This window comes from Kryptolebias marmoratus, linkage group LG14 (genome assembly GCF_001649575.2).
Source record: "Kryptolebias marmoratus isolate JLee-2015 linkage group LG14, ASM164957v2, whole genome shotgun sequence".
In the NCBI taxonomy this organism is placed as follows: domain Eukaryota; kingdom Metazoa; phylum Chordata; class Actinopteri; order Cyprinodontiformes; family Rivulidae; genus Kryptolebias; species Kryptolebias marmoratus.
Window position 1 is genome coordinate 15729977 of NC_051443.1, and position 25733 is coordinate 15755709.

At 37.8% G+C, this 25733-nt stretch overlaps 3 protein-coding genes across 3 annotated transcripts in view; 1 reads left to right on the top strand and 2 right to left on the bottom strand.

Moving 5' to 3' along the window:
- Positions 1 to 15626, bottom strand: part of rgs3a (regulator of G protein signaling 3a) — a 132651-nt gene extending 117025 nt beyond the window's left edge. The window contains exons 1-6 of the mRNA XM_025004037.2: positions 15492 to 15626; positions 6001 to 6051; positions 4823 to 4881; positions 4646 to 4740; positions 3959 to 4027; positions 1300 to 1360 (exon numbers count right to left, since the gene is read on the bottom strand). Of these exons, the coding sequence (XP_024859805.1) occupies positions 1300 to 1360; positions 3959 to 4027; positions 4646 to 4740; positions 4823 to 4881; positions 6001 to 6051; positions 15492 to 15570 (414 nt within the window). The 5' untranslated portion in view covers positions 15571 to 15626. The remainder of the gene's footprint in view (positions 1 to 1299; positions 1361 to 3958; positions 4028 to 4645; positions 4741 to 4822; positions 4882 to 6000; positions 6052 to 15491) is intronic.
- Positions 15627 to 19089: 3463 nt separating this feature from the next.
- rabepk (Rab9 effector protein with kelch motifs) lies at positions 19090 to 21928 on the top strand. Its single transcript, XM_017407558.2, has 8 exons — positions 19090 to 19280; positions 19571 to 19706; positions 19800 to 19954; positions 20088 to 20243; positions 20404 to 20568; positions 21177 to 21326; positions 21410 to 21559; positions 21674 to 21928. The coding sequence occupies exons 2-8, from the start codon at positions 19654 to 19656 to the stop codon at positions 21895 to 21897; spliced, it is 1053 nt and encodes a 350-aa protein (XP_017263047.1). The 5' UTR covers positions 19090 to 19280; positions 19571 to 19653; the 3' UTR covers positions 21898 to 21928.
- Positions 21929 to 22287: 359 nt separating this feature from the next.
- hspa5 (heat shock protein 5) lies at positions 22288 to 25733 on the bottom strand. The gene is made up of 9 exons (XM_017407824.3): positions 25579 to 25733; positions 24943 to 25094; positions 24594 to 24825; positions 24357 to 24494; positions 24160 to 24272; positions 23677 to 24067; positions 23332 to 23569; positions 23082 to 23249; positions 22288 to 22986 (listed from the first exon to the last, which is right to left on the bottom strand). The coding sequence occupies exons 2-9, from the start codon at positions 25056 to 25058 to the stop codon at positions 22421 to 22423; spliced, it is 1962 nt and encodes a 653-aa protein (XP_017263313.1). The 5' UTR covers positions 25059 to 25094; positions 25579 to 25733; the 3' UTR covers positions 22288 to 22420.

A 25733-nucleotide genomic window follows, 5' to 3' on the forward strand; every position in this document is an offset into this window, starting at 1 on the left:
AATTAAAAAGTGACTAAATCTGAAATGTTTTATCTGAATTGTTTCTTCTTACTTTTAGGTTTGTTTAACTGCATGAGGTTGTGTGACTGTAGGAATGACGTTACCATCTTGTTAGTTGGTGCATCCCTTTATAATAGACAAGATGGATTGCCAACAAATCCTGGTGCCAAAAGTATAGGTCATATTTGTCACTGGTAATCCTGTTTGTTTTGTCCTGCATGACCACATTTCCATTCTTAGATTTCAGCATTTACATCCACCTTAACATGGTGCTGTGGTCAGACACTTGTCTGTGTAACAAAACTAATCAAAAAATATTGTTCTGAGTATCAGAAAACTGCAGATAGATGAGAAGCATGGGCAGAGGAGGAAAATATGATCCGGATCACTTTTCTGTTACATTGCAAAAACCCTATTTGGCCATTGCAAGGCATGTGCTCTATAAGGTTTTTTTATGTACAGTAGTAACAAAATCACCTACTGGTTTGTTTAATTTTAAAAAACTGTGATTAGCATTTCCAAACAGGAGAGTTCTTTTACAATCATTTTTATATTTGATTTCTAGGAAGTTTTCAGTCATATGAGTTTAGTGAGTGCTGGTTCAGACCACAAACAGCTCAGAGTTGTGTCCTTGCAACACAGTTTGAAACATTTCCTTTCATTCCCTCTAATAAGCATCAGGGTTTCTTATGAACAAAAAATACAAAATTCTAAATAGATCTATAATGATTTTTGTGCATCTGTGAGATACGTTTTAATATTTTTTTTGTTGTTTCTATTCACATTTTTCTTTTTTATATAGTCTTGGTTTAAAAAAACAGCTGGTGACAAGGTGGCATCATGCAAAAGAGCATCTTGTTTTATTTCCTATGTACTCTAAAGTCTTAATGTGCATTACTATATTGTATGTTCAACATGCAAGAATACCAGTTTAAATATCAGCACCTTGGTTAGAATATTTTAACGCTAATTTTGTAAACGACAGAATGCTCTGAAATGCCTAAAGAGTGTGTGTATAATCTGTGTTTGTGTGTGTTTCTTAAAACCTTTCAGCAGAGAGACTCGGTGACTCAAACTATGTTCCCATTACTTTATCTGGAGGCAACACTGCAGTCGTGTAACACTGGTAACCTCAAAGTGTTTCCTCCAAACTATTGAGGTCACTGGAATTTATTTACACTGAATTAAACTCCTAAATTCATGGTCTGATGGTTAAAACACACAGAGGGAGACACACACAGACAGCTTAAAAGAGCACAGAATAGCTTTTAGACCTGCAGTCTCTGTGTTCAAACTTACCTTTTCTGCCTCCATAAGGGAGCGTACACCAAAGCTCGTGCAACCAAGCAGCATACTCACTCTGTTGACATTGAGAGGCAGACAGAGAAAATAAATCAGTAAAAGGAAAATCAATTAATACCCCGAAGCAAAATCAGGGTCTCATCTACTCTAACTCAAGTGCAACAGTTTATATCTTTTTATTTCTCCTGTAGTGTGAAGTGAACCAAATAACAAATGAAAACAAATCAACTTTTTTGCTTTTAACAGTTTTGGCATACACTCTGATTCGATTTGTTGGGGTTTTTTTTATATAATTTTACTGCAGAGTGCTGCCATAAATATAACTCTGTAATAACTTCAAATAGAAAAGGTTTGAACTCTGTGTATGTCTGCAAAACAATAACCCATAAAAAAGACAAACAGAAGAATAAATTTAATTCAAGTCTGTAAAAAATAAAATAAAATTGGTTATAAATAGTTTTGATGAAAAAAAATGCTTGTATTTGTATTAAATTATTTAGTTAGGACCATTTGTGTGGCTGAGGTTTTGCAGAGGGCATCTTCAGTTTTGCACACATGAGAAAAATAGTTCTGGACAAGCTCACAGCTGGAAACGAGCCGTGCAGCAGCTGATGCTGTTCTGATGACAACACTGGACACCAGGATAAATGAACACCTGACCTGCATCTTGTCTGCATTCAGTAAAAATAGCAAGCAGCTGAAGAAAAATAATCCTCACATTCAAATAGAAACACTAAGAGGTCCTTATCTTTTCACCAATACGATCAAAATTCTTCTCATCTTAAATATACTTTATGCAAATAATGTTTAATAAACAATTGTTCCACAAATTGGCATCAGTAAGACTCTTCTGGTTTGTATTCTTAGGGTAATTTTAATCCAGGTGAAGGTGAGCCTGTACACATTATAATCCTATTCAACAACAATACATACATACATATGTACATACGTACATACTTAAAACCAAGTCATTGTTACAGTGAGAAATAATCAAAATACACAATATTGATCACTTTGATCTTGATAACTACATGGAAACAGAAAATCTCAGGTGTTCATGTCTGCACCACTTTTATTCACTTCCTAATTGTGTATTTATTGTCAAATGCAATGGTTAGTGTACATGGACATGAATTGATGGATGTGCTCAATTAATTTTGTCCTTTAAATATCCAGTAAAATTGTATCTTTATTTGGACTCAGAAATTCTTGTAAATTCCATAATGTGTCATGTAGGTGAAATACAGCTCAGTCTTCAGTATTCATGAAGAGATCAGCTGAGCTTGGTTGGAGCAGCACTTTGGCAAATGTTCTGTGGTGTTTAAGAGGATTTGCTGAAGAGGCAATGCCTCCGACAACTTCCCCGACAGCAGCAGCACAACAGCGGGGCATGTTGAATAAGCACATTGCATGACATTTCAGCTGGATCTTGTTATTGCTTCTGAGATGAACGCAGGTGCTGCAGGGCTAAAGATCAGCCCCGCAGAGATCACAGAAGGTAGGTTTGTTGGTAACGCTTCCATGTTGGTCATGTTGGTCTTGTTTGTCGACAGCCTTGTTTGCAGGCAAGAAAGCTCAAACAGTGTACATGGCTCTCTGTTTAAGATATAGCCAAAACCAATTATCTATCCTAGATTACATAAGAATGAACTGAATCTTGTGACTTTTTATATTGGAGGTGTTTGATGTGCAGCTGTTGATACAGTTGGTCAGATGATTGCTGCTCAGCTAAAACAGCAGACTGGATACAATGAACAGATGCTACCCTGGTTTACTGTAGAGAAAGCAAAAGCCAGCTTGAAAATCCACACTGGGGTATAAAATGGTTCAAGTGTAAGAACAAATAAAGATTGTATCCAGCAAATACAGAATATATCAAATGTGTGTAATTTTACTGTGAAATTTGCTGTGACTTGATTTTTCCAAATTAATACCATGGGGACATTTGGTGTGAATCAAGCTTAGATTTGTACAAAAATGAAAAAGAAACTGCAATTAATCTGTGTTGCAAAAACTGTCCCAAAAAAGATCTTAATCTTGAAAATGATTCCCTGATGCTAATGTGGCTGCTGGTGTCAGATTGTCACCATATATGAAGTGCCTGTTCACACTTTTGTTACACGCATTATGCAGTAATTTATCTTAATCAACTCAAGGCAGAAATTATTTACATAAGAAAAGCAAAAAAATTGAGTAATTATTCTACATTCAATGGAAAGAGTCTTTAACAGCATGCTCAAAATAGTATTCTTCTGTGTTCCTAGTGCACAGCAAGCTTTTTTTTCTGCCCTCTCAACACCGTTTAGCTCAAAAACATTTGTGATCCATTCGACCAAACATCCAATGACCCTGTTTCGGCTCAAGTCTGCTGAAGCAGGAAGGCAAACAACTCATTCACTCTGCCAGAATGAGAGGCAAAAACAAACACACACTGCATGCAGCTGCATCAGTTGGGGGGAAAAAGGCATTTAGCTACCCCCAGTAGGAAGCCTTATGTTTGTGCACACGTGGTATACTTATTCTGTTGCAGCTTTTTAAAAAATCAAATACTAAATCTGACTTTAAATGCTAAAACAAAATTCTACATGTTAATTATTCTGTGTCAGTTCTATTATCATCAAGACTAATCACCATCTCCAACTTTCTCAGCAGGTACCTTGTTGTAGAGTCAGAGTTCCACACTGTAAAGAGGAGTCTCTTATGAAGGTCCTCTTCACTGATTGCACTGCCAATAAGAGAAAAAAAGTAAACTGGTATCAGATTCCAAGGGTTAGTTCAAACTCAGCATATAAAGTGAATTTACAACGAGGGTCAATTTAGAGACAGAAGTGAATGTAGAGACAAAACTGAATGCAGATTTGTCTGTGGCAGTGGAAAACACTAGCACTGTTAAAAATATTGAAATCCTGAGGCTTACTTCTGCTCAAAAACAAGCCAAGTTTCTACTGAGTTCTGAGATCTGCAGTTCTGAACAAAAACAAACTAATTTGATTTATTGATTTAGGTGTTGCCAGTTAGCTTACTTCTGGCAGACAGGGGTGAATCAGCACAGGCTGCACAAAACATCCTAATTGTGCAAAATGTCTCACACTGTTCCTGTTGTTACAAAACAACATTATGAGATGAGTCTTACACGTATATTCACTTTTAAAAGGGAACCTGGAAAGCCCAAAACTCAAAGACATTTAGCCTTTTTTTAATTCAGCAGGTTTTATCTAATGGTGTTGGTATTTTACTGTACATACTACATCCTTTGTGTTGCACTAAAGCAAAATTTAAAATAACCTCTATAACGATAATCTTATTTAAAACCAAATTGCTCTGCAGCTGTCTGAATACTTACAAGTAAAAGGTCTGTAAGAAGACGGGGTTTCTACAGTGAGGAACCATCTGAGTCTTCTGTCTACCTGCAGGATCAGGGTCAGGAAACATGCCAACCTGCAAAATAAAACAACAAAAAAACTGCTTTATTACAGAATCAGTAATTTCTTATATATATTGCATACACAGAAACACGTACCTTAACATAAGAGTCACATGACCTCTGGCACTCACTCAGCATGTCTCTTGCCTCCAAAACTGAACAGACAAACAATGATGATGAAACATTTTCAAATCTTTTCTGCCTTTATTATGTTTCAAAGTCATTTACAATATATCACGTATTTTTCTCATTAATCTACACCTTTTAATGACTTGTGGCAAATAAATGACAATATCTAGTCTTGGACAGGTTCTTTTCAGCAGTTTTATTTTTTGGAAAACAAACAAATCACTCACATGACTGAAGGCTTGTTTAACAGCTGATTGTAAATTGTAAAAAATTGTTTGTTTTAGTTTAAATAAAACAAATCAGGAAACCACTCACTTATGATGGTTGTAATTTGTTTTAAGTTGTTTGTTTTTTTTGTTTGTTTAAATTACAGCTGAAAAATACTGCTTGCAGACTTTATTAAGTTGTTGTATCTCGATGATTGATGGGAAACATGGTCCTAACAAGAGAGATGTGAGCTGAAACATTGAAAAGAACACATTTCACACAGAAAAGTTGCTCAACACAAAGCGTGGCAAAGATGCTGGTTGCTCCCAGCTAAATTTAGGAGGGAATTCAAACAAAATGGTAAGAGAGAGCTTATAAACTTGTATTGGTTGTTGGAATCACTTACTGACTTCATAAATGTTTTATGTGTTTTTGTTTTTTTTACTTAAGTATTTATTCTACTTTACAATCATTTAGAGGATATGTTATGTTGCAGTGTTGTACTGTTGTACAAGATTAAACATTCATGAATTGAAATAGTTTAGAATTTTAGGAGTAATGGGCCCTTCACAGAGAAATAACAGGAACATAAAATATGCTGAGAGGGTAGATGGAGAATCACAAATAAAAACAGTGTTGGTTGCTGGGAAACTGAAATAAACAGCCACTTTTGTTGGATCAATGTAACCACCAACCTTCGCTTTTCATCATTAATGGCTGCCTGTTGTGGTTTGATTAGTGATCTGCAGTGTCCCAATCAATATTTATAACCTGCAAATCAGGCTTCCAATACAAATAAAGCCACAGTGCCATTATATTTATATTTATTACAATTATTTAAAACAATATGGTGATAAACAGGCACAGAGTATACAGTGTTTTTATTAAAATGAACAACAGTTGTGTCTCTTAATGTGAGCAGCCGTGACGTGACTCACCGCTGACAACAAGTATTTCATGCTTTTTGGAGACTGACAGTTTGAGCTGACCTAAAAACAATAAGAGAAGAAAGGTTATTACAGGATGATATATATATATATATATATATATATATATATATATAGTCAGGGTAAGAGAGGTTTGCATAGAGACATGTTTTATGTGTAAAAAATAGTTGTTTCAAACATTTAAAAGGACAAAATGTTGCACTGGTTTCAATTCTGTTCAGCATGCGTCTCACCACAGGGTTTAATAACATCTGGAGCAGAGATTTAGGACAACTCACTCATAAAACTGTAATGTTATAACTAGGCAGGACTACAACAAACAAGTCTCAGGTTAGCCATCTGTATTATTTAGCCGTGTTTCTGAAAACTAGCAAGCAAACTGCTCTGCTTTCATCATAGTGGTGCATCTTTTCTGCATGGAAAAATATGCAAAACTGCTTTTGGAAAGAAGTAAAAAGAAGAAGGACAGATTTTATTTGTGAGGAGCAAAGCTGAAATACGGCACTTCAGCTGCTGAATGTTCTGCACGTCAGCACACAGAGTCAGGTTTGTGAGGAGCGGATTGAAAGGTTAAGTTAACCGTCTCTTTTTCTAATGTTGGGAAAGTGTATGTGCATGTAACTCTGGAGTTATTCCTCCTGGATTAATTTTGGGGAAAGCTGGCGCTGCACAACAGAGGTCAGTTGTTGTTATTGAGAGAACCCGTAGTACTATAATCACTAAAAGCTGTCAGCTGATTTTGTGCAGACTTGTGAACAGAGATGAGGATCAACACCATCACCCAACTGATTTTTCAGCTGTAAGTTTAGCAAACTGAACAAAGACAGATGTTCCTCTGTAACAGTTTATCATGGCTAGACTGTAGTGGTTTATGCTGCCCTAAACAATGATAGGACATCATTTATTTTGCAACATTCAGCAATTTTTGTAGCTTGGGTGTACTAACGCAATAGCTTAGCCTTCTTAATATGAACATGTTCTGTTTTTTTAAGCTGGACAGAGTTATTTCAATCATCAAGTTGTGTTGACACATTCTGCTGCTATAAAACAGAGAACACTGCTCATTTTTGCAAGATTTTATATAATTAGATTGCTGTACAATATTTTATGTTTGAGCAAGTGCTTAATATCTCAATTTTAGTTATATCACAAACTTAAAATACATTTTTAGTTCTGCTTTTCTAAAATTTGAGGCATGACAAAAACAGTTTTCCTTTCTATGTGTCCATAAGAATTAGTTGATTAGAAATATCTTTACTTAACAGTGAACTTTAAACAAAACAACAGCATAAAACTAGTGTTACCCTGATGGTTTAGATAAACCTTTGCTGTAGATTTATATTTGGCACAAGACTGAACTCAATTTTCTTATCAAACTTTTTTTTTTAAAAAGTCTGCAAGAAAGTGCTAACAAAATTTTCTAAAATGTCTGTTATTTTATTGTTTTTGAAGAATTGGATTTAAAAGTAAACTCTGCACACAGATCATTACTACATTTTCCTTCTATTTCAGAAATAGCATGTCAGCTGATGGTTACAAGATATTGAGCTCGACAACATACAAAACTGGCAGCAAATCAAACACAAGCCAACACTGATGGAAGTTCTGCCCACGTGCAAACCAAAAAAAAAGGTCAAGCAGCCTCAAGCAACTATTGATTGTATCTGTGTGTATTAGTCTTGTTTTAGTATATTTGTGAGATCATAAAGCAGGGGGTCACTTTACTAACCAGGTCTGACAGCTTTGCTGTGAACAAATACTGAACAACTCAGTCAAAGTATAAAGATACTGATTAGACATTCAGTTATGGTAGTTAAGGTTAGAGTAATAAAAAGAAAAATATATGATGCCAGGTGCGCAGAGCATCTTCTTCACAGTGGGAGAAATGCAAACAACTATGGTACTCATCTTTCAATAGTGATCAAAAATATATATATACATATTATCGATATAAGAGGGAGAAAAGAGCTACTATGAAAAGGTGTTTTGAATGATCCTTTGAAGCAGAATAAGAACTGCTACTTTTCTGCATGAAAAGAAGGCTTTTTTTCAGGCGCTTCCTAGTGAGATACTCCAGATAAACCATGGTCCTCAAGGCCCACTGTCCTGCAGGTTTTAGTTGTTTCCCTGCTTCAACACACCTGACTGAAATGAATGGGCATTGACAGGCTTCTGCAAAAACTGGATGACATTCAGAGTAGATATTTCAATTATTTAAATCAGATGTGTTAGAGCACGGAAACATCTGAAACATGCAGGACGGTGGGCCACAAAGACCAGGGATGGGGACCTCAGTTGAAAACACGTCCAACTGGAAGGATAATCTGGGGGAAACTACGACGATGAAAGAAGGGCTCTGCCTTCAAAATGGTATACCTTTGAGGGCTTTTTCTTTCCCTGCATTTGCTCCACAGTTGTTTACAGAAACTAATAATAAAAAATGTTGTTTTATTTATTGACTTTTTGCCATTGTTCACAAGTTTTTCACAATAGTGGATTCCAATGTTTTAGCTGAGCATATGCTGCACAGATTACCACACAGTTCATCAGCTGATAACTGTATAATACATTTGCATAGATTTGGTTTTTTCTCATACTTGAAAAGCTCCTACCCAGACCTACAAAAGATCCTGTAAAACAGTTTCATGAATTACAATTAGCTGCCATTTGGTCATGCAGTGCGCACACAAAAGAAGAGGAACTGCCTCTTGTAGTTGTAAGAACTATGAAAGATTTGTTTCAAAAGCACCATATGTTGCTAGACCTGGGAACCATTTAGTCTCTGCTTTGAAGAGCTGATAGAACACCTGACTTAGGAACAAAACCTTCCACCAGGCTGTGAGACAAAATAATTCATCTTTGAAAAGAAATGTTCATTTTTCTGCTTTGATTATTTCTATTTTGTTTCAGTGAGGAGCATAAACTGACTAACATCTGTGAATTTGTTATAAACTCTTATGTTCTACAACAATTATTAAACATATGCTTGAATATTGAAGGCTTGGTGAGTATGAAACATAGATTACAGCATGAGTTAAACATTTTAATGACTGTCCTCACAAACACAATCGCTGTGTTTGCCCAGTCTTTGACTACTGCCCGTCATTTGTCTGCTCGCTCATTCTCTGTTTGCCAGTTTTTCCTTTTTTCTCCTTTCCTGTACACCTCACGGTGCCGCTGACAACTCTAGAGACTTATTAGTCATGTTGACATGGCCACAGCTAACATTGGCTTTGTGCTACTCTAAATTAATCCTGTTCATAAGAGCCCGGTCCGAAGCTAAAATGAAGGCGACCTACTGTGTGATAATGCTGCTGGCACTTCAGGGCTTGGGTACAAGACATGTTTGTCGTTCCCACACTAAACTTGGCATGGTTCTGATAGCATTGGAGGAACAAAGAAGTGAAAACACAGTTAGAAATATCTTCCTGGTCTGATCATGCCTCATACAATGGTAGTTATGAAACATACTCAAATGTACTGGACCTATGTCACTCTCTATCAGCCATACCAAATGAATAATGATTAGTGTAGGCTGACAAAAGACCAACAGGAGACAGGATATTTAAAGAACAGTAATAAAGGTTGCAGAAATTTGGTCCTTCTTTAATCTTCTTTATATCCAATGAATTATAAACTTCAGGGTATTAGATTGGTGTTGGGTTTTTTTAAATAACCATTTTATATCAAACTAAATATATTTTTAGATGAGTTCAATGTGGTTCTGTTTGATTCCTCTGATGAGTTCAGGTTCACTTGTGACTTTAATAAATAAATCCTTCTTCCAGTCATCAGGTAAGTTTCTGCTTGTTGTTTTGGTTTGTTTCCAAATGCTTCTGAATAACAAGTCATTTGGCTCATTATTTGAAAGGAAACTAACAAAAATCAAAACAAAATGTAACATATCTCCTTTAAAATAGATCATAAATAAAGGTGCCTTATAGCAAATAATCTGGCAAGTATTATCACACCTGGCAGAAAAGTATTTAAAATTTAAAATTAGTCAACAGAACAAAAAATACAGAGGAGATAATCTGGGCTGATTCACCGTCTGACTGAGATGAGGAATCTATTTTGGTATTTTTCTCTGACGTTAGGTGTCAATATTTACAATTACAGGATATTTTTATGGATAAAGTTCAGTTAGCAGCTTTAAAAAGTAATAAATGTTTTAAGAAGTCAGTAAATTTTGGGATAACTCACGTGAAGCTATCCTCACATTTTTCAAGTCAAATTTTTTTTGGCGTTTCAGAAATGCACTGACTGTACCCCGGGGGAGCAGAGATTGTTGTGAAGTTGATGCACATGGAAGGATTTCGAGCAGCAGAGAGTTTAAAATACCAGGCTGGTTAAGGTGAAAGAAGGACAAGAAAAAGGTTCCTTCAGCCTCAAGAGAGGCACCATATTGTTACTAGAAATGGGGGAGTATAAATAAAGCAATACTGGATAACAAAATAAAAGCTTTCGTAGCTGAGGTAAAAGTAAAAAGTCACCTGAAAAGCGTACTTGTAAGCAAGAATATTAAAAGTCTAAAAAAGAAAGAAAAAAGCAGCAGAGCTAAACTTTAATTATTGTGCCTCTTCAAGGAAAATATTCATGACTTTGCTCAAAAGCAAAATTCACCATCTTCCTTTTTTATGCTTACAGCGATTTACAAAAGGCTTTTACAAAAAACTTTCCATTTACCTTCATGAAAATAAACCAATAGCCATACTATAGAAATTCAGTCTTTTTTGCAAGTTTGCAAACTGAGCCAGATATAAAAACTACGGTTTTAGCAAAGAGATCGTTTAATCCTTTATTACCTACTCTGTTAATTCAAGCAATCATTCAATTGATGGATTTGTTTTTGCACAGTATCAGTAAAGACCTGAATATTTACTGTATTGACAGTGGATTTATTCCTTTCTGATCGCTTCCCTGCTGAGTTTGAGTTTGTTCAGGTGCCAGCACCGTCAAAATGCTAAATCCCGTCCAATTCTGTCCCTGAAAATAAACAAGTCAGCGCTAAAAACATGAGCTTTAGATAGATGCAGGCAACATCATAAACATGGAAACAAGAAAAAAAAAGTTTAAACAATGAATCTAAAACAGCCCAAAGATTACATGTGTACAACCACAAAACAGGAAATGTTCACCCCGCCGTACTGAACAGCTGGGATTTTAATTTTAACTGTCCGCTGAACTTGTTCCCAAAATGACTCGGGCTTATCCCCATGTTGCTTTAATGGAATCACAGGTGTGTCTCTCTCTTGGTGAGCCACGCAAAGATCGCAACTGCGCTCAGTTACTCCTGCATCAAGTAAGTTGTCCTGCTGCGGTGGAGGACAGGTTATAAATGCTCCCTGTTAGCCTTGCTTGTTGTGCTGCCTCCTGAATAACATTTTTATCTGAAAGTACTTTTTTTTCTCTCATCTTCATTTTTGTCCAGTTTTTGTAATAATGTTAAACAACATTTCCTTTGGATGTGAAAAATTGAAGCGCTACATTTGTTTAGCTCTCCCCTGCTTTACTTATCATTTTTAGACAATTTGTCAACCTTATAGAGACTTATTGTTGCACGCTACAAGAAAGCTTAAAACTTCTGAAGGTGTCATAAATAGATAATTCTTTTTTTTCCTTTCAATTACTAGTTAATAAATTAAGTTCTTAATAATTATTCAGTTTCATAGTGTTTTAAAAGAGCTTGTAGAAATTTTGGACATTATAAAGTTGGTTAAGAACACTCATGGCTGTATTGAATCATTAAATTAGACAGTATTGTGTCCAGTTGTGTCCAAGGTATTGTATTCAGCTGCATCCTTGTCACCATGGAAACAAAGGCTATGTCCTGCTCTTTTTATGATGCCCTTGCATGTTTTCATTTGATTGATTTAGGACTGGAATGAACAGTAAATTGAAAATGATTGAGAAAATATGTAAGGGGGAAAAGAAAAATACATTTTGCTATCAAATTAACAAAACAGGCCTTGAACCAGCTAATACAAGGCTGTGAATGTGTGCCTCTTAAATTTTACCTCCCGTCCTTTTTTTTTTTCTTTCTTTGGCACAATTGTCCTTCCTACTCATTTGCTACATTTACATTTGAAATCCTGCAGCCCAGAGTCAGGGGACACTGTCAGTCATTAAAGCAGCTTTTATCAGCAAGGAGGAGCAAGAAAAGAACGGACTTAATCCCTATTCTGAGAGATTTTCCTGAGAACAGGAAGCATTTCTTAAAGTTGGGAAACTGCTGTGCGCAGGCTTTAAAGTTTTCATCTGGGGCAAGTGCCAGTTCATTCCATTTGATCCGGGTGGGAACAAAGAGCAGGATTGATGAGAGACACACAAGGTGTCTTCTCCTCTTCTTATTGAATTTATTTTAACAAGCTTTTCATATAACCTCCCAAAACTCATCTTTGCTGCCAAATCCTGTGAAACCGAACTCTTGCCACATAATCTAATCAGGCCAGTGGATCAAATTTACTGTTTCCATTTAATCTACAGAGGGAGACACCTGTATGTCAGATGGAAAAATGACTTGACAAAAAGAATATTCTGAAAGAATTCTTTCAGAGTTTCAAAGGCGAGGGTCTAGGGAAATTCAATATCTGAAAGGCTGCACATTTTATATAACCAAAAGCCCTTGGCACATGCCTAATAACTTGAAATTCTCTGTGCATTTTAATCATGGCAAAAGGGAGTTTTCCCTTATTACACATAAGTGTTCAATTCAGTTCAGCTCAGACAACTTTATTTATCCCCAAGAGGCTATTCAGTTCGGCAGTCCCCCAGGTATACGCACACCCACGCCAGTATTCATGCGTTGGCAGAGAGGAGCACGGGATAAATGCTCAACAGGACGGGATCAGCAGGGAAAACTCTCCTGTTCGTGGGCCGCAGAAAAAATGGCAGCAAACAGAAGACCAAACATTTTTTGGCTCACAAATCAAACAATATTTTTTTTTTCTTGTGTGCGTCAAACTGAATTTTAAATCCAGATTTCAACCATTTTTACAACTAAAATATTTGAATTTCCATTTCAGTCTTTAACTAAACTGAATGAGCTCTATGAAAGCCTAAAGATTGTTAACAAAAGTGAAATATTGTTGAACTTCCTTTATGAACAGTTAAATCTACAGAGATCAAAATGTAGAGTTGAGTAATTCATTTTAAATTCTGCAAAAAGAAAATTGAGAATAACTATCTGACAAAGGTGTGAATAAGAATAGGTTGTTCCAGTTAAGGAACATTCAGAAAAATATATATATATAAATTCTGGAAACAAAAAGGCTTTAAGCTGTTGTTGTGAATGCTATAACTTCAGGTCATTTAGATCAGATCTTCTGCCGGAAATCAGCTGAAAGTGAAGTGGCTGCATGCTAACATAACATAAACTAACATATGATAACTCAGAAACTGTTACTTCAGTGCATAAGATTTATATGTGGTTACTTGTGAAATTTTGCTTTTACTTGAAACAAAACTGATTAACGCATCGTTTCCCACAGGTTTTTTTTCCTTTAAAAAAGAAGCACCAAAGTTGGCAAAACAGGAACTTAGCTTATAGGATGCTAATCACATTCTTTCATTCAAACATTCATTCATTTTCTACACCCACTTAATTGTGTTCAGGGTTGCAGTGAGTTTAGAGCCAACAGCACACTGAGCATAAGGCAGATATGAGATTCTGACTCTATAACCTTGAGCAAACATACCACGATTTCAGGACAACAAAACAAATACAATTGTTTTGTCTCTGGTATCCCATTAAAAAGCATTTAAACAGTAAGAATGGTATGATGAAAAACTTTTATGGGTTTTAACATTGTGACTTTTTTACCACAGTGAAACAATGATCAGCCCATGTTTTTCACGTAAAAACCTCAATACCCTTTAGATTCACCAGTAAAAAGACGAGGCCTTTTTCTGGTACTACTGAGCAGAAAACAGTAAACATGCCATAACTGATATCTCCTTCTGTACATGTCAGTACAGTTGCTCTGTTGGTTTATTTGTATCACTTATCACAGGAAACTAGATACTCAAACCCACGAATGCCCCAGGGAAAAAGAAAGCATTAGGTCTTCACTTGGTTCGTGGCTCGAATTCCCTCTTTGGCAGTAAAAAAATGTACTCTTAGGGATCTACAAGCACACTATAGTAAACAAAAGAAGCTTTCTAAAAGCTCACAGACATATTTGACCTAGTTCTGAAACGGCACACTGCCAGAATGAACTAAGTAAAGGCCAAAGTAGAGGATATATACATTCATACATAAAATAGCATAATATAAGAAAAATTATTAGCCTTATTGTGTCGTATGAGGTTTCTGATGCTGTGTGTACCACTGATTGGTTTGTTCTGATCAAAGTCGCTGTTTTCTTGTCTAGACTTGAGTCCTACGTCTGTGTGAGAGGGAGGGAACGTGTCCATGTTGACTTTGGTGTTGGGCCTAAAATATTTATTTGTGGCGGAGCAAATGTTTATCTAAAAGCTCATTTGAGATATCTTCATGACAGAAAGATAAATCTTTACTGTCCCAAAGGAATGCTTTCACTGCCTGAACATATTCCACATATGAGCATAAACACACAACTTTGTGTTTCTGCATGTCTCAACTTATACACACGAGCTGCATAAAGGCACAAATGTATCTGGATCTGTGCAACAGTGTTAATGATGGTACCAGAAGGAACAAAACGTCTGCTAAAACAAGATCTTCTTTGTTTCAAGTACTTTGGAGTTTAACCTGCAGGAATGCATTACTGTATTTTTACATAAGCTTGTTTTTATGAGAGACAGCAGTCAGCCATAAAACAAAACAAAGCTGTCTCTAACCCACCTTAATGCATATCATGTCTTTTCAAAACAGATAAAAACCAGTAGGTGAACATTTTCCATTCACCGTAAAGAATATAAAACTCTCTCGTGTAGTCGGGATGTTGTGATAATATTTAGCCAGGACTTAGCTCCTAACCTAATTCACACGCATTAATTAGGCCTGCGACACAAGCATCGCAAGCATAAAATACTAAAAAGTTAACTCTCAACTGAAACCACACCTCTATAATACTTTATCCATATTAATTTATCCCAACTGATAAACACTAGATTATAGATGAGGTTTTAAACTCAGTAAACAGTGCAGGTGCACTCTCCCCCCTCAGTTTGGATAATGCCCCTGATAAATGATTCATTGTGTCACCAGAAGAAGAGGGGAAGCCTCATTACCAGACCAGGTGACACGTTACTACATCTGAGCCTGCTTGTCGCTGCAACTAACGTCCTGCTCGTCCTGGACGCGCCGCAGGACTGATCGTCTGTGGTTTCAGTCCTTCATGTAACACAAACACATTCCTTCACGTGCACTGACAGATGGATAAAACTTATTTTACCCTCTTTAGAGCCATGCTACAATGAACTGTGTCGTAAATTCTGAACGAACTGTCACTTCCTACAGTCAGTGCGGTTTCTTTTACAAGTAAAGAAATTGACCTCACCATGTGGGCTGAGGAGAAAGGATGGTGCCTCGGGAGAGTTGGCAGGGGACTTCCGCAAGTAAACTCTCAGACAGGTCATCTTGTAGAGAGCATGTTACCCGCTTCTGTAAATGACTTGGCTTCAGCTGCAATAAAGAGGAGAAGGAAACCTGATGCCTGTTTGAGCACGTCAATGTGGGAACTGCGTACAGTTAAAAGACAGAGGGGAAAAAATAAAACACCTCGAGATATACGCAGCCTACAATAACATTTAATTATGTAAAATATTTACAGTTATGGACTGGTGTGGAAGATTGTAATAATTACACTGAGGGAACGAAAGCACGGCTCAACACTTTTTTTGTTTTATGTCTTCGCATTTGAGATTTCATTTGAAGCAAATGGAGACATTCAGTGTGTTGTTTACAGCTTTGCTTGTCTACTATCAAATAAATTTACAGCTCTGTAACAAATTGTTACCTTTTTTTAAGGGGGGGGGGGTTAAAATTAATTTATAAAAATACTTGTAACAAATTTCTTCCAATCTGATCTGACGGCTTCAAGAGCTTATTTAGACATTTTAAGTTCCCCTTACGTTGAACAATTTTCATTAATCAGTAGAACTACTTTTATAATTAAGATCAAAAAGGTTTAAGAGCATTTGTAGAAAAAAATCTAGAGATAATCCAAAGTATTTAATTCAGCAAGTAAGGAAATACAAACAAAAGCTGACTTTAAAGCAAACAATAAAGACAAAGAAAAAGGTGTTAATACCCAGATTAAATTATCAGTAAATGTGCACAATAAAATCCAAACAATCCTGTATTGTGTGTGTGTGTGTATGTGTGTGGCAATAATCCAGATTACTTTTATACCATGACTTAACACACCTCTGGGTGAAATGTGACACAACAACAATTTCTGCAGCCCACTGAGTGGACATCTTGCCCAGCAGCAGTGTACCAGTAACCCAGAGATGAACTTTCAGATTTAATCCTGATTACCATCTGACCTGCTTACCAAGAAGGCACCCGAATTGAGCTTTATTTTAAAGCTAAAAAAATCAAATCTGATTGATGGATTTCCCACTGCTTGGCACACACAAATTCAACTCAGCAATTATTGTTCACACGCAACACTTGCAGCCAAAAGCGTCCTCACAGAGACTATTTTTGCCAATAATCATATCTCCTGCTATCTCTTTTTCCTGCCTTTTGGCCCTTTCTCAGGACTTGAAAACTCAAGATCATTTTCCCTCTTCCTCTCATGCTAACCTCCCTGAACAAAAAGCCCTGATTCATTGGGTCCTTATCGGTTACAAGGAAAAGAAAACAAAAGAGTTCTCTGAAACCTTTACATATGCTTCCCCTCGGGGAAGCAGGACAGGACTTCCACATGCCAGTCATTCACAAAAAGAGACTCGTTAACGACAACAACAACAACAAAGTGTGTTGTTTAGTTTCTGACACGTATTAGGGAGTAACAAACTAATGTTTTAATTACAATAACAAGTTTTTAGCCTTTGGTTTTTCCAGCATCAAAAGCAACACATGATCAGCCAAAGCAACAATCAAATCTTAATGCCTCAGTCAAAAGTTTTGGGAGCTTTTCCTCTCATTTTGACAACTGCACGTTACAGAAAAGATAAGGTTGTGCAAGGTAAAGGGAAATTGTTAGGAGAGGGCAACATCAGGTGAAAATGGAGGAACGTAAAGGCTACAGGAAGACAATTAAGATCAAAACGATAAGTGGGCGAGAACGGGACATGTTCTTTGGGACGATAAATTTTCAATTTGCATCAAAAAAAAAAGAAGAAAAACTGGAGATGACTGTGCAGTTTTGACTTGGGAGGAGAGGAGGGATGGAAGAAGATGGGTGGTCAGGAAAAAAAAAAAAAAAGATATTCAGACTGCCACGGCGTTCGTGCTCTCCAGGACGCCAATCTGGACCTCGAACTCAGTCCTGACAAACTCTGTAAGACAAAAGTCAGCGACGCACTCGCAGCATTGAAACAAATTCAGTACGAGAGGCAAAAAAAACAAAAAAAACGGGGGAAATTTTAATACAAATTCTGGAAAAGTGTTGCAAAACTAATATGGAATGGCAAATATAGATATATAAAAAAGAAACGTTTATAGAAACACTAAATCAAGTAAAAGCTTTGGCCAAAAAGAGCCATTTCCCAACTATTGCTGGGTCACATTCAAAATTAGTCATGTTAGGAACTTTCTGAATTATAACAACTTTATGCAGGTTTTTTTTACTTTACTGTAGTGCAATGGCGCAATCTAGTGGTGGCAGTACAAACTGCAGTGACAGATTACAGTCATCAAAGTGCACTAAAACATGTTATTTATATCCACACACCTCAAAAAGAAACATGTGTGTAGGAATAATCAGTCATGAAAATAGTGAAATATCATCATACTGATCTACGAATGGATTTTTTTTTTTTTAATTTGGGCACAGTATTTCACATTTCATTTGAAACCGACGTCTGAGTGTTTTCTTGGGACACAAAAACAAATGTGCTTTTCTGGAATTTCTGCCCAGCTTCACAATTTCACAAGTAATTTCAAATAACCACTCCATACCACCTCTCTGTTCGTTGGTTAGGACATAGACATGACAGCTGAAGGTAATCACTGTCACAGAATATGTGCAAGAGTGGAGCTAAACTAGACACTTTACCTACAGGAAAGGCGGACCACAAACATGACACAGACAAAAGGCGTGAACAAAGGCGGGAACAAAGAATCTAACAACGAACTGAGGACAATCAGGAGTCTAAAACCTGTGGAGGATAATTACTGACTGGAAACGTGTGCTGATTACTAATTAAAGAGCTAGGGAGCTGAGGACACCTATGAGCTGAGACGCAACAAGAAAAATTGCCTAACCAAATATTGTAAACATAAAAACTAACACAAAAACACAGATTTTGTGACACTCAAAATGCTTTAGTTTGACATAATGAAACTTTTCATGTAAATACATTACAAAACAATAAATAAACAAAGCTTATTTGCCTGATAACAAAAAATAAATTGTTTATTTTTTTGTTTGCTGCTGCCAGTTTTGGTTGATTTAGCTAACATAGCTTAGCTTATCACCAGTTTAATGAGACAGATCCGAGTGTTAAGGTTATTAATTCATATGTATATAATAATAATATAATAGTTAATAATAATTATTTATTATTATTAGGGTTCAAATACAAGCCTCTTTAACGTTATTAGCCTTTTGAAAACAGTATCACTTATATGTTCTTGTGAACTCTTGTGTTAACTATTTTACTCCTGAAACTTTTAAACTTGGAGTGTTAAAATGTGTAAGTACTGAAACTTACCTTTTCTCTTGACGTAGTGAGACTTTGAAAGGCCAAAAAATAAGAAAGGCGCCTTTTGAGTGTCTCATTTGGTAGAATGACTTTTTCCTAACAAAGTTCGCTATAATGACAAATTCTTACTGTTGTTAGAAGTTTACCTAAGATATAAAGTATCATTTACGCAGGATAAATTAGGTACTCTGCAGTTTCTTGCTCCGTTCTGTGCTGAATGATAGAAACATGTTTACTGGGCATGCGCGCAGGAAACCATGACAAATACGTCTAAAACTACGTAGCAATTTACGTACTTTTTATAACGCTGAGCGTACTTTGGTTTACACTTGAATATTTACGCTGGCGAGTGAATGTTAACTTTTTGTTTGATTACAGCAGATGCTGAACGTAAGAAAATTGAGCTGGAGAACACTTGTTTCACCGAGGGGACTTCGTTAACTAGTTGTTTCTCTTTTTACGCAAGACAGGTAAGTAGCAAGGAAGCGCCTCACGTGAATTAAAAAAAAATGCCTAACGGTACTGCTTAGTGAGCTCTCCCTTCAGTAGCATTCACGCAGAATCAAAGTGCCTTTTCCAGTGTTTTATAAAAGCTCTTTAACTTGGCCTTTTCGAGTAGCAATGAGAATATTTGAGTCGTTGTGTCGCTTAGTGCTACATGCTACATTTTACGTAAGCGCATCTGTGGATACTGTCACTATTCTTAGTAAACATACATTGTGCCTTGGTGTGTAATCTGTTTGTCTTTTCATCCGATTAGCACTCAAGGATTTTTTCATAGTTGACAAATCAGACATGAAAAACCAATAAAAGCAGGCTGATTTAATTACACATCCGACTGCCATGGAGTTTCTCCCAGTGCTTGACCCACTAGACAAACCTAAAGAAGGAATATGGTGAGTATATTAAGACTTAATAGCAGCCTTTTCATGGTAAAGTGTGGTAATAATGTTGCATTTGACGTCCTGAAATCGTTTTGTTGTTAACAGGTATTCTTTAATACCAAGAGGAAGTACTCCAAGTGTTAGTGTGGGTCATACCTGCATGTTTATTCCCTCTGAAGATGGAGGGAAAGGTAGAATCCTTATAGTTGGAGGAGCCAATCCCAGTGGGAGTTTCTCTGATTCCTGTGTTATAAACTTAGGTAAAAATAAGAACCAGTAACAATAGGATAAGGCATTGAGTCGGGAATCGCAGTCATATATCAGTAAAACATTTGTTATATTTGTTGCTTCAACTTGATAAAACTGGACTGCATGTTTGTCTCTTTTTACCAGATAACCATGAGTGGGACACTTCCGAGTGGGAAGGTTTGGAGGCCCGATACGAACACTGCAGCTTTGTGCCAGAGAGCTGCCCACAGAGCCTCTGGGTGTTTGGTGGGGCACAGAAGGCAGGCAATCGCAACTGCATCCAGAAAATACAGCTTTCTGGTAAATCCCGCCTGAAATTTCCATTATAATCTGCAGTTGCATGCTCCTCGCAAAGCTGCTTTCTAAGTATGTGCCGTTACATAACCATACGGCGAGTTTGTACAGGAATTATAGGTTCAGGTTAAGACGACGCGGTTCATTCTGTATATTCTGTGCCCAGATAATGAGCCTTGCTGGAAGAGTGTAATGGCAAAAGGAGAACCCCCAAGTCCCAGGACATACCATGCCAACTCGGCCTGCATCGGGGACAAATTGTTTGTCTTTTCAGGTGGCGAAGCAGGTGCTGCTCCTGTCTCAGATGCTAAACTCCACATCTTTGACACAGGTTAGCATGGAATGAACCTGCTGATTAACAAAAATATAAATAAAAAAAAAACAGTGCATGACACCGTAGTTAATTTTAATCACACATTGACGACAAGAGCGCACCTTATTCAAAATGTTGGTTCCACAGATGTTTTTAGTTAGTTTTACTTTTCATACCTCCTCTTAGGACTGAATGGACAGCTGTTAATGTTCTTAATTAGTGTTTCACGGACTCACCTTTTAATCTTGCTGCACATGCAAAAACAGGCCAATTTGCTTGTTCGCTATTTTTTTATTAATAGCTGATGTTTAATTGCTTTATACATTTACTAGCATAACTGCTCTAAACTTCAAGGTCTAATTCAGTAGGAAAACAGAGAACACCTGTAGCAAGATCCTTGTATTAGAGTTGGGAAAGTGTAATCCATTTAAAGTTTACTCCCGCACGTTTGCAGACATATTCTCACATAAATGACTATGATAGTCGTGTTTTACACCAGCATATGTATTGAATTTGAGCTACCTCAGAAAAAAATTGATCTTTTAATAATTTCTACTTCTAACTTTGTTTTATTGTTGATACAAGTAATATTTTTTAGATATATGTTGTGTATCATTGTGTTTCAGTATCTTCCACTTGGTCACAGCCAGAAACTCATGGCAGGCAGCCAGCAGCCAGGCATGGCCACATTATTGCTGCAGTTGGCTGTAAGATTTACATTCATGGAGGAATGGCTGGAGAGAAGTTCCACAATGATGTGTACTCCCTTGACTCAAGTAAATCCCTCTAAACGGTCTAAATGAGGTTCTGGGATGCTTTAAAATTAGGTCTAAAAATACACACAAATCTGTCTTTAAAGGAAACATGAAGTGGGAGAAAGTACAGACCAAAGGAGATATACCACCAGGAGTAGCAGCCCATTCAGCTGTGGCACTAGGCGCAAACCTCTACATCTTTGGAGGAATGACTGCAGATGGCGCCATCAACTCCATGTACAGATTTAACACTGGTATACACTACTCTCCTTACTTTAAAGGCAATCTTTTGTAGTTCCCTTTTATTTATTAAGCTTTCAACAAGCAGGTTTTTTCATAAAATTCAATGTTTCATCTTGTGCTTCCAGATAAAAACAGATGGACCCTGCTGAAATTTGCAGGAGACATGCCACCAAACCGCCTGGACCACTCCATGTGTTTAGTGCCGTGGCAGCTGTGTGAGGAGACTGGAGATGTGGAGCAAGCCAACAGCTCAATCTCTGTAGAAACAATAAATCTAGCTTTTGTATTTGGAGGGATGGACACACAGGGTGTCATATACAACGACTGTATTGTTACGGTGGTGAAATGAAGAGTTAATAAAATTTGTGAACAAGTTTCTACCCTTGTTTGTGAACTGTAAAAGTTGGAATGCTTCATTCTGAGGCAGTCACATGTATCAGAACTAAATTAATGCAACAGGAGACCACCAAGGAACAGTTTGTATCAAACATTTATTTCAGTGTCTTTCCAGAAGTACAAGGATTTGACACAATAAATAATTTTCAACTTTGCCTGTGAATAGAGCCCCTAGTCCCACAGACACCCTACTGAATGTACCCTCAAATACCTCCCCCCCCCCTTCACACAACCCCATCAGGACTGCCTGAGAACAGCAGCAACAAGCCTCATCTGGGCTGACGAATCTCCGCCTTCAAGCGAAGAGAACACTTGCCACACTGAAATTTGTTTTAGTCTTTCAGAAAATTCAGTGCGGTTGCTTGTTATCGTCACCCCTGCCCTGCCATTCCTCTCACTATTGAGTCCCATCAGTCTGTTATGTACATGGAGATCCCACTAAAGGGGCAAGGGGCAACTGAAGATTCACAACTGGTCTACAACTCATCCTTTTCTTGTTCGCCGTCAGCACCCTCAGGTGGAGGTCCACCTGCACTACCATACAGCTTGCCAATGATGGGCTGAACCACCTCCTCCAGCTCCTTTTTCTTGGCCTGGAAGTCTTCCAGATCAGCATCTTGATGAGACTCCATCCACTCAATCTTCTCCTCCACTGCCTTCTCAATGGCCTCCTTGTCTTCATCTGACAGTTTGCCACCAAGCTTCTCCTTGTCGCTGATCTGGTTCTTCAGAGAGTAGGCGTAGCTCTCCAGCTCATTGCGAGCGTCGATCCTCTCCTTCAGCTTCTTGTCTTCATCAGCAAAGCGCTCAGCGTCGTTCACCATGCGCTCGATATCCTCAGGCGTCAGGCGGTTCTGGTCGTTTGTGATTGTGATCTTGTTCTTGTTGCCAGTGCCTTTGTCCTCAGCTGTGACGCGCAAAATACCATTTACATCAATTTCAAAGGTGACTTCGATTTGTGGAACGCCACGAGGGGCAGGGGGGATCCCAGTCAGGTCAAAGGTGCCCAGCAGATGGTTGTCTTTTGTCAGAGGACGCTCACCTATAACAGAAGTGATAGTTAGGCTTGTGCAACATTTTATTTCACACAAAAAGGTTAATATTTTTTGGGGTGGCAGTGTAATGTGTAATTCCTACCTTCATAAACTTTAATGGTGACAGTTGGCTGGTTATCTGAGGCTGTAGAGAAGATCTGGGATTTCTTTGTTGGTACCACAGTGTTCCTGGGAATCAGTTTGGTCATCACTCCTCCAACAGTTTCAATACCAAGAGTCAGGGGGCAAACATCCAGAAGAACCACATCACCTAGAAGAGAAATATATTTAGACACCAAAATACTACTTTCAAGCTTAAGTGTTCTGAATGCTGTAATAGTGTGATAACTTACCAGTGTCCTCCTCTCCAGAAAGCACACCAGCCTGCACAGCAGCACCGTAAGCCACAGCCTCATCAGGATTAATGCCCCTGGATGGTTCTTTGCCATTGAAGAACTCCTTCACCAGCTGCTGGATTTTAGGGATACGAGTAGAGCCGCCAACCAGAACAATCTCATCAATGTCAGGCTTCTTCAGGTCAGCATCTTCCAGCACCTTTTGTACGGGCTTCATGGTGGCACGGAACAGGTCCTGGATGTACGAGACAAAGAAAGGGATCAAGACACTTGCAAGACTTTTACAAAACTAGGCTGATATAACAATGTAGCATTTGAAAAATGAATTGTGACTTAATTTACCATGTTCAGCTCCTCAAACTTGGCACGGGTCAGGGTCTCAGAGAAGTCTTCACCCTCAAAGAAAGACTCAATCTCAATGCGAGCCTGGTGCTGGGCAGACAGAGCTCTCTTGGCCTTCTCCACCTCACGACGCAGCTTCTGCACAGCACGGTTGTCTTTACGCACATCTTTGCCGGTCTTCTTCTTGTACAGCTTGATGAAGTGATCCATGACACGCTGGTCAAAGTCTTCACCTCCCAGATGGGTGTCACCATTGGTAGCCACCACTTCAAACACACCGTTGTCGATGGTCAACAGGGAAACGTCGAAGGTGCCACCACCAAGATCGAACACAAGAATGTTCTTCTCGCCATCCTTCTTGTCCAGGCCATAAGCAATGGCAGCAGCAGTTCTAAATTTAAACGGCACAGATTAGGGACTACATTTAAAGAAAAGAAAGATTTTTTTATTTCATCTAACCAACTGTGGTTGCCTGATACTTACGGCTCATTGATGATTCTCATGACGTTCAAACCAGCAATGGTTCCAGCATCTTTAGTGGCCTGGCGCTGAGCATCGTTAAAGTAGGCAGGCACCGTGACTACGGCATTTGTAACCTTGAAAGAAAAGAAAAGCTTGAGATTCACACATTTTTAAACCAATTTATTCTTTGATTTACATACAATTTGAAGTTTTCATACCTTCTTGCCCAGGTAAGCCTCAGCAGTCTCTTTCATCTTGGTCAGGACCATGGCAGAGATCTCTTCGGGGGCAAAGGTTTTCATCTGGCCATTGCCAATGTCAACCTGAATATGGGGCTTGCTCTTCTTCTCGAGAACCTAAAGGAAGATATGAATGACAGCAATTCTTTAACATAACCCAAAAAAATGAAAAACAAAGAAAACACACCACTCTGACAATCAAGAGTAGTAACTCACCTTGAAGGGCAGGTACTTTATGTCCTGCTGCACAGTGGAGTCACCCCAGGTGCGGCCAATCAGTCTTTTGGCATCAAAGACGGTGTTCTCTGGGTTAGAGGTCAGCTGATTCTTAGCAGCATCACCAATCAGACGCTCACCCTCACTGGTGAAGGCCACGTATGAAGGGGTGATGCGGTTACCCTGGTCATTGGCAATGATCTCCACACGGCCATTCTTGAAGACTCCAACACTGAAAGGAAAATGCATTCAAGATTAATTTAAATACCTTTTTTGCATGCCAACTCAAAGATGCATCAGTTTGTTGTCCTTTTGAAAGGATATAAACTAAAGTTACTGTATTCCTTACCATGAGTAGGTGGTCCCCAGGTCAATTCCAATCACAGTTCCCACGTTCTCCTTCTTGTCGTCGTCATCGGCATACACAGTGCCGACCACAAGCATTACGACCCACAACAGCTTCATATTTGCTTTCTTTATTTGTCCCAAATAAGAGAAAACCTACAAGAGAACAAACATGTGTAAACCTCCAGACCGTATGCAGCTTACAAAAAAAAAAGTCATGCCGAGCCTCTACTCATGGTAGACAGGAAACGTGGCCACCGCCAGTAAATCTACTAAGACATAAAGGAGAAGCTCAAAACTTTACCTGGCAATTTGTTAATTTGGAGGAATAGGGTTATGTCTCGTTCAGTAATTAATGAAATTATTGCATTATCACCTTGTATTAAATTAACCACAAGTGTGAACACTATTTCATAATGAGGAAAGCTAAAAGTAACTCCAGTTAGCATGTTATGTCTATTTTATAACGCGTAATATCTCTTAAAAAAAACTCTAGTAGTTGCGTTGGTTATAACATGCTAGCCGAAACGTGAATTGTTAGCTTAATTCAAATTGTCCATCTTATAACTTACGGGACTTTAAAAAGGATTAACATATTAGATTGTTCTATTAGCATGTTCATTGCATTTAGCATACATACCTTACTGAAGTATTTCCGATGAATAATTAGCCTTAACGATGTGTCAAATAGAACAAATTTCTCCGAACGAGCTGTTTTTTTTCTTCTACCTTCTCTTTATTCCTGCCTGTGTGAAATGATGCTAAGAGATTCGTCCTTTCCCCATATATAAGCCG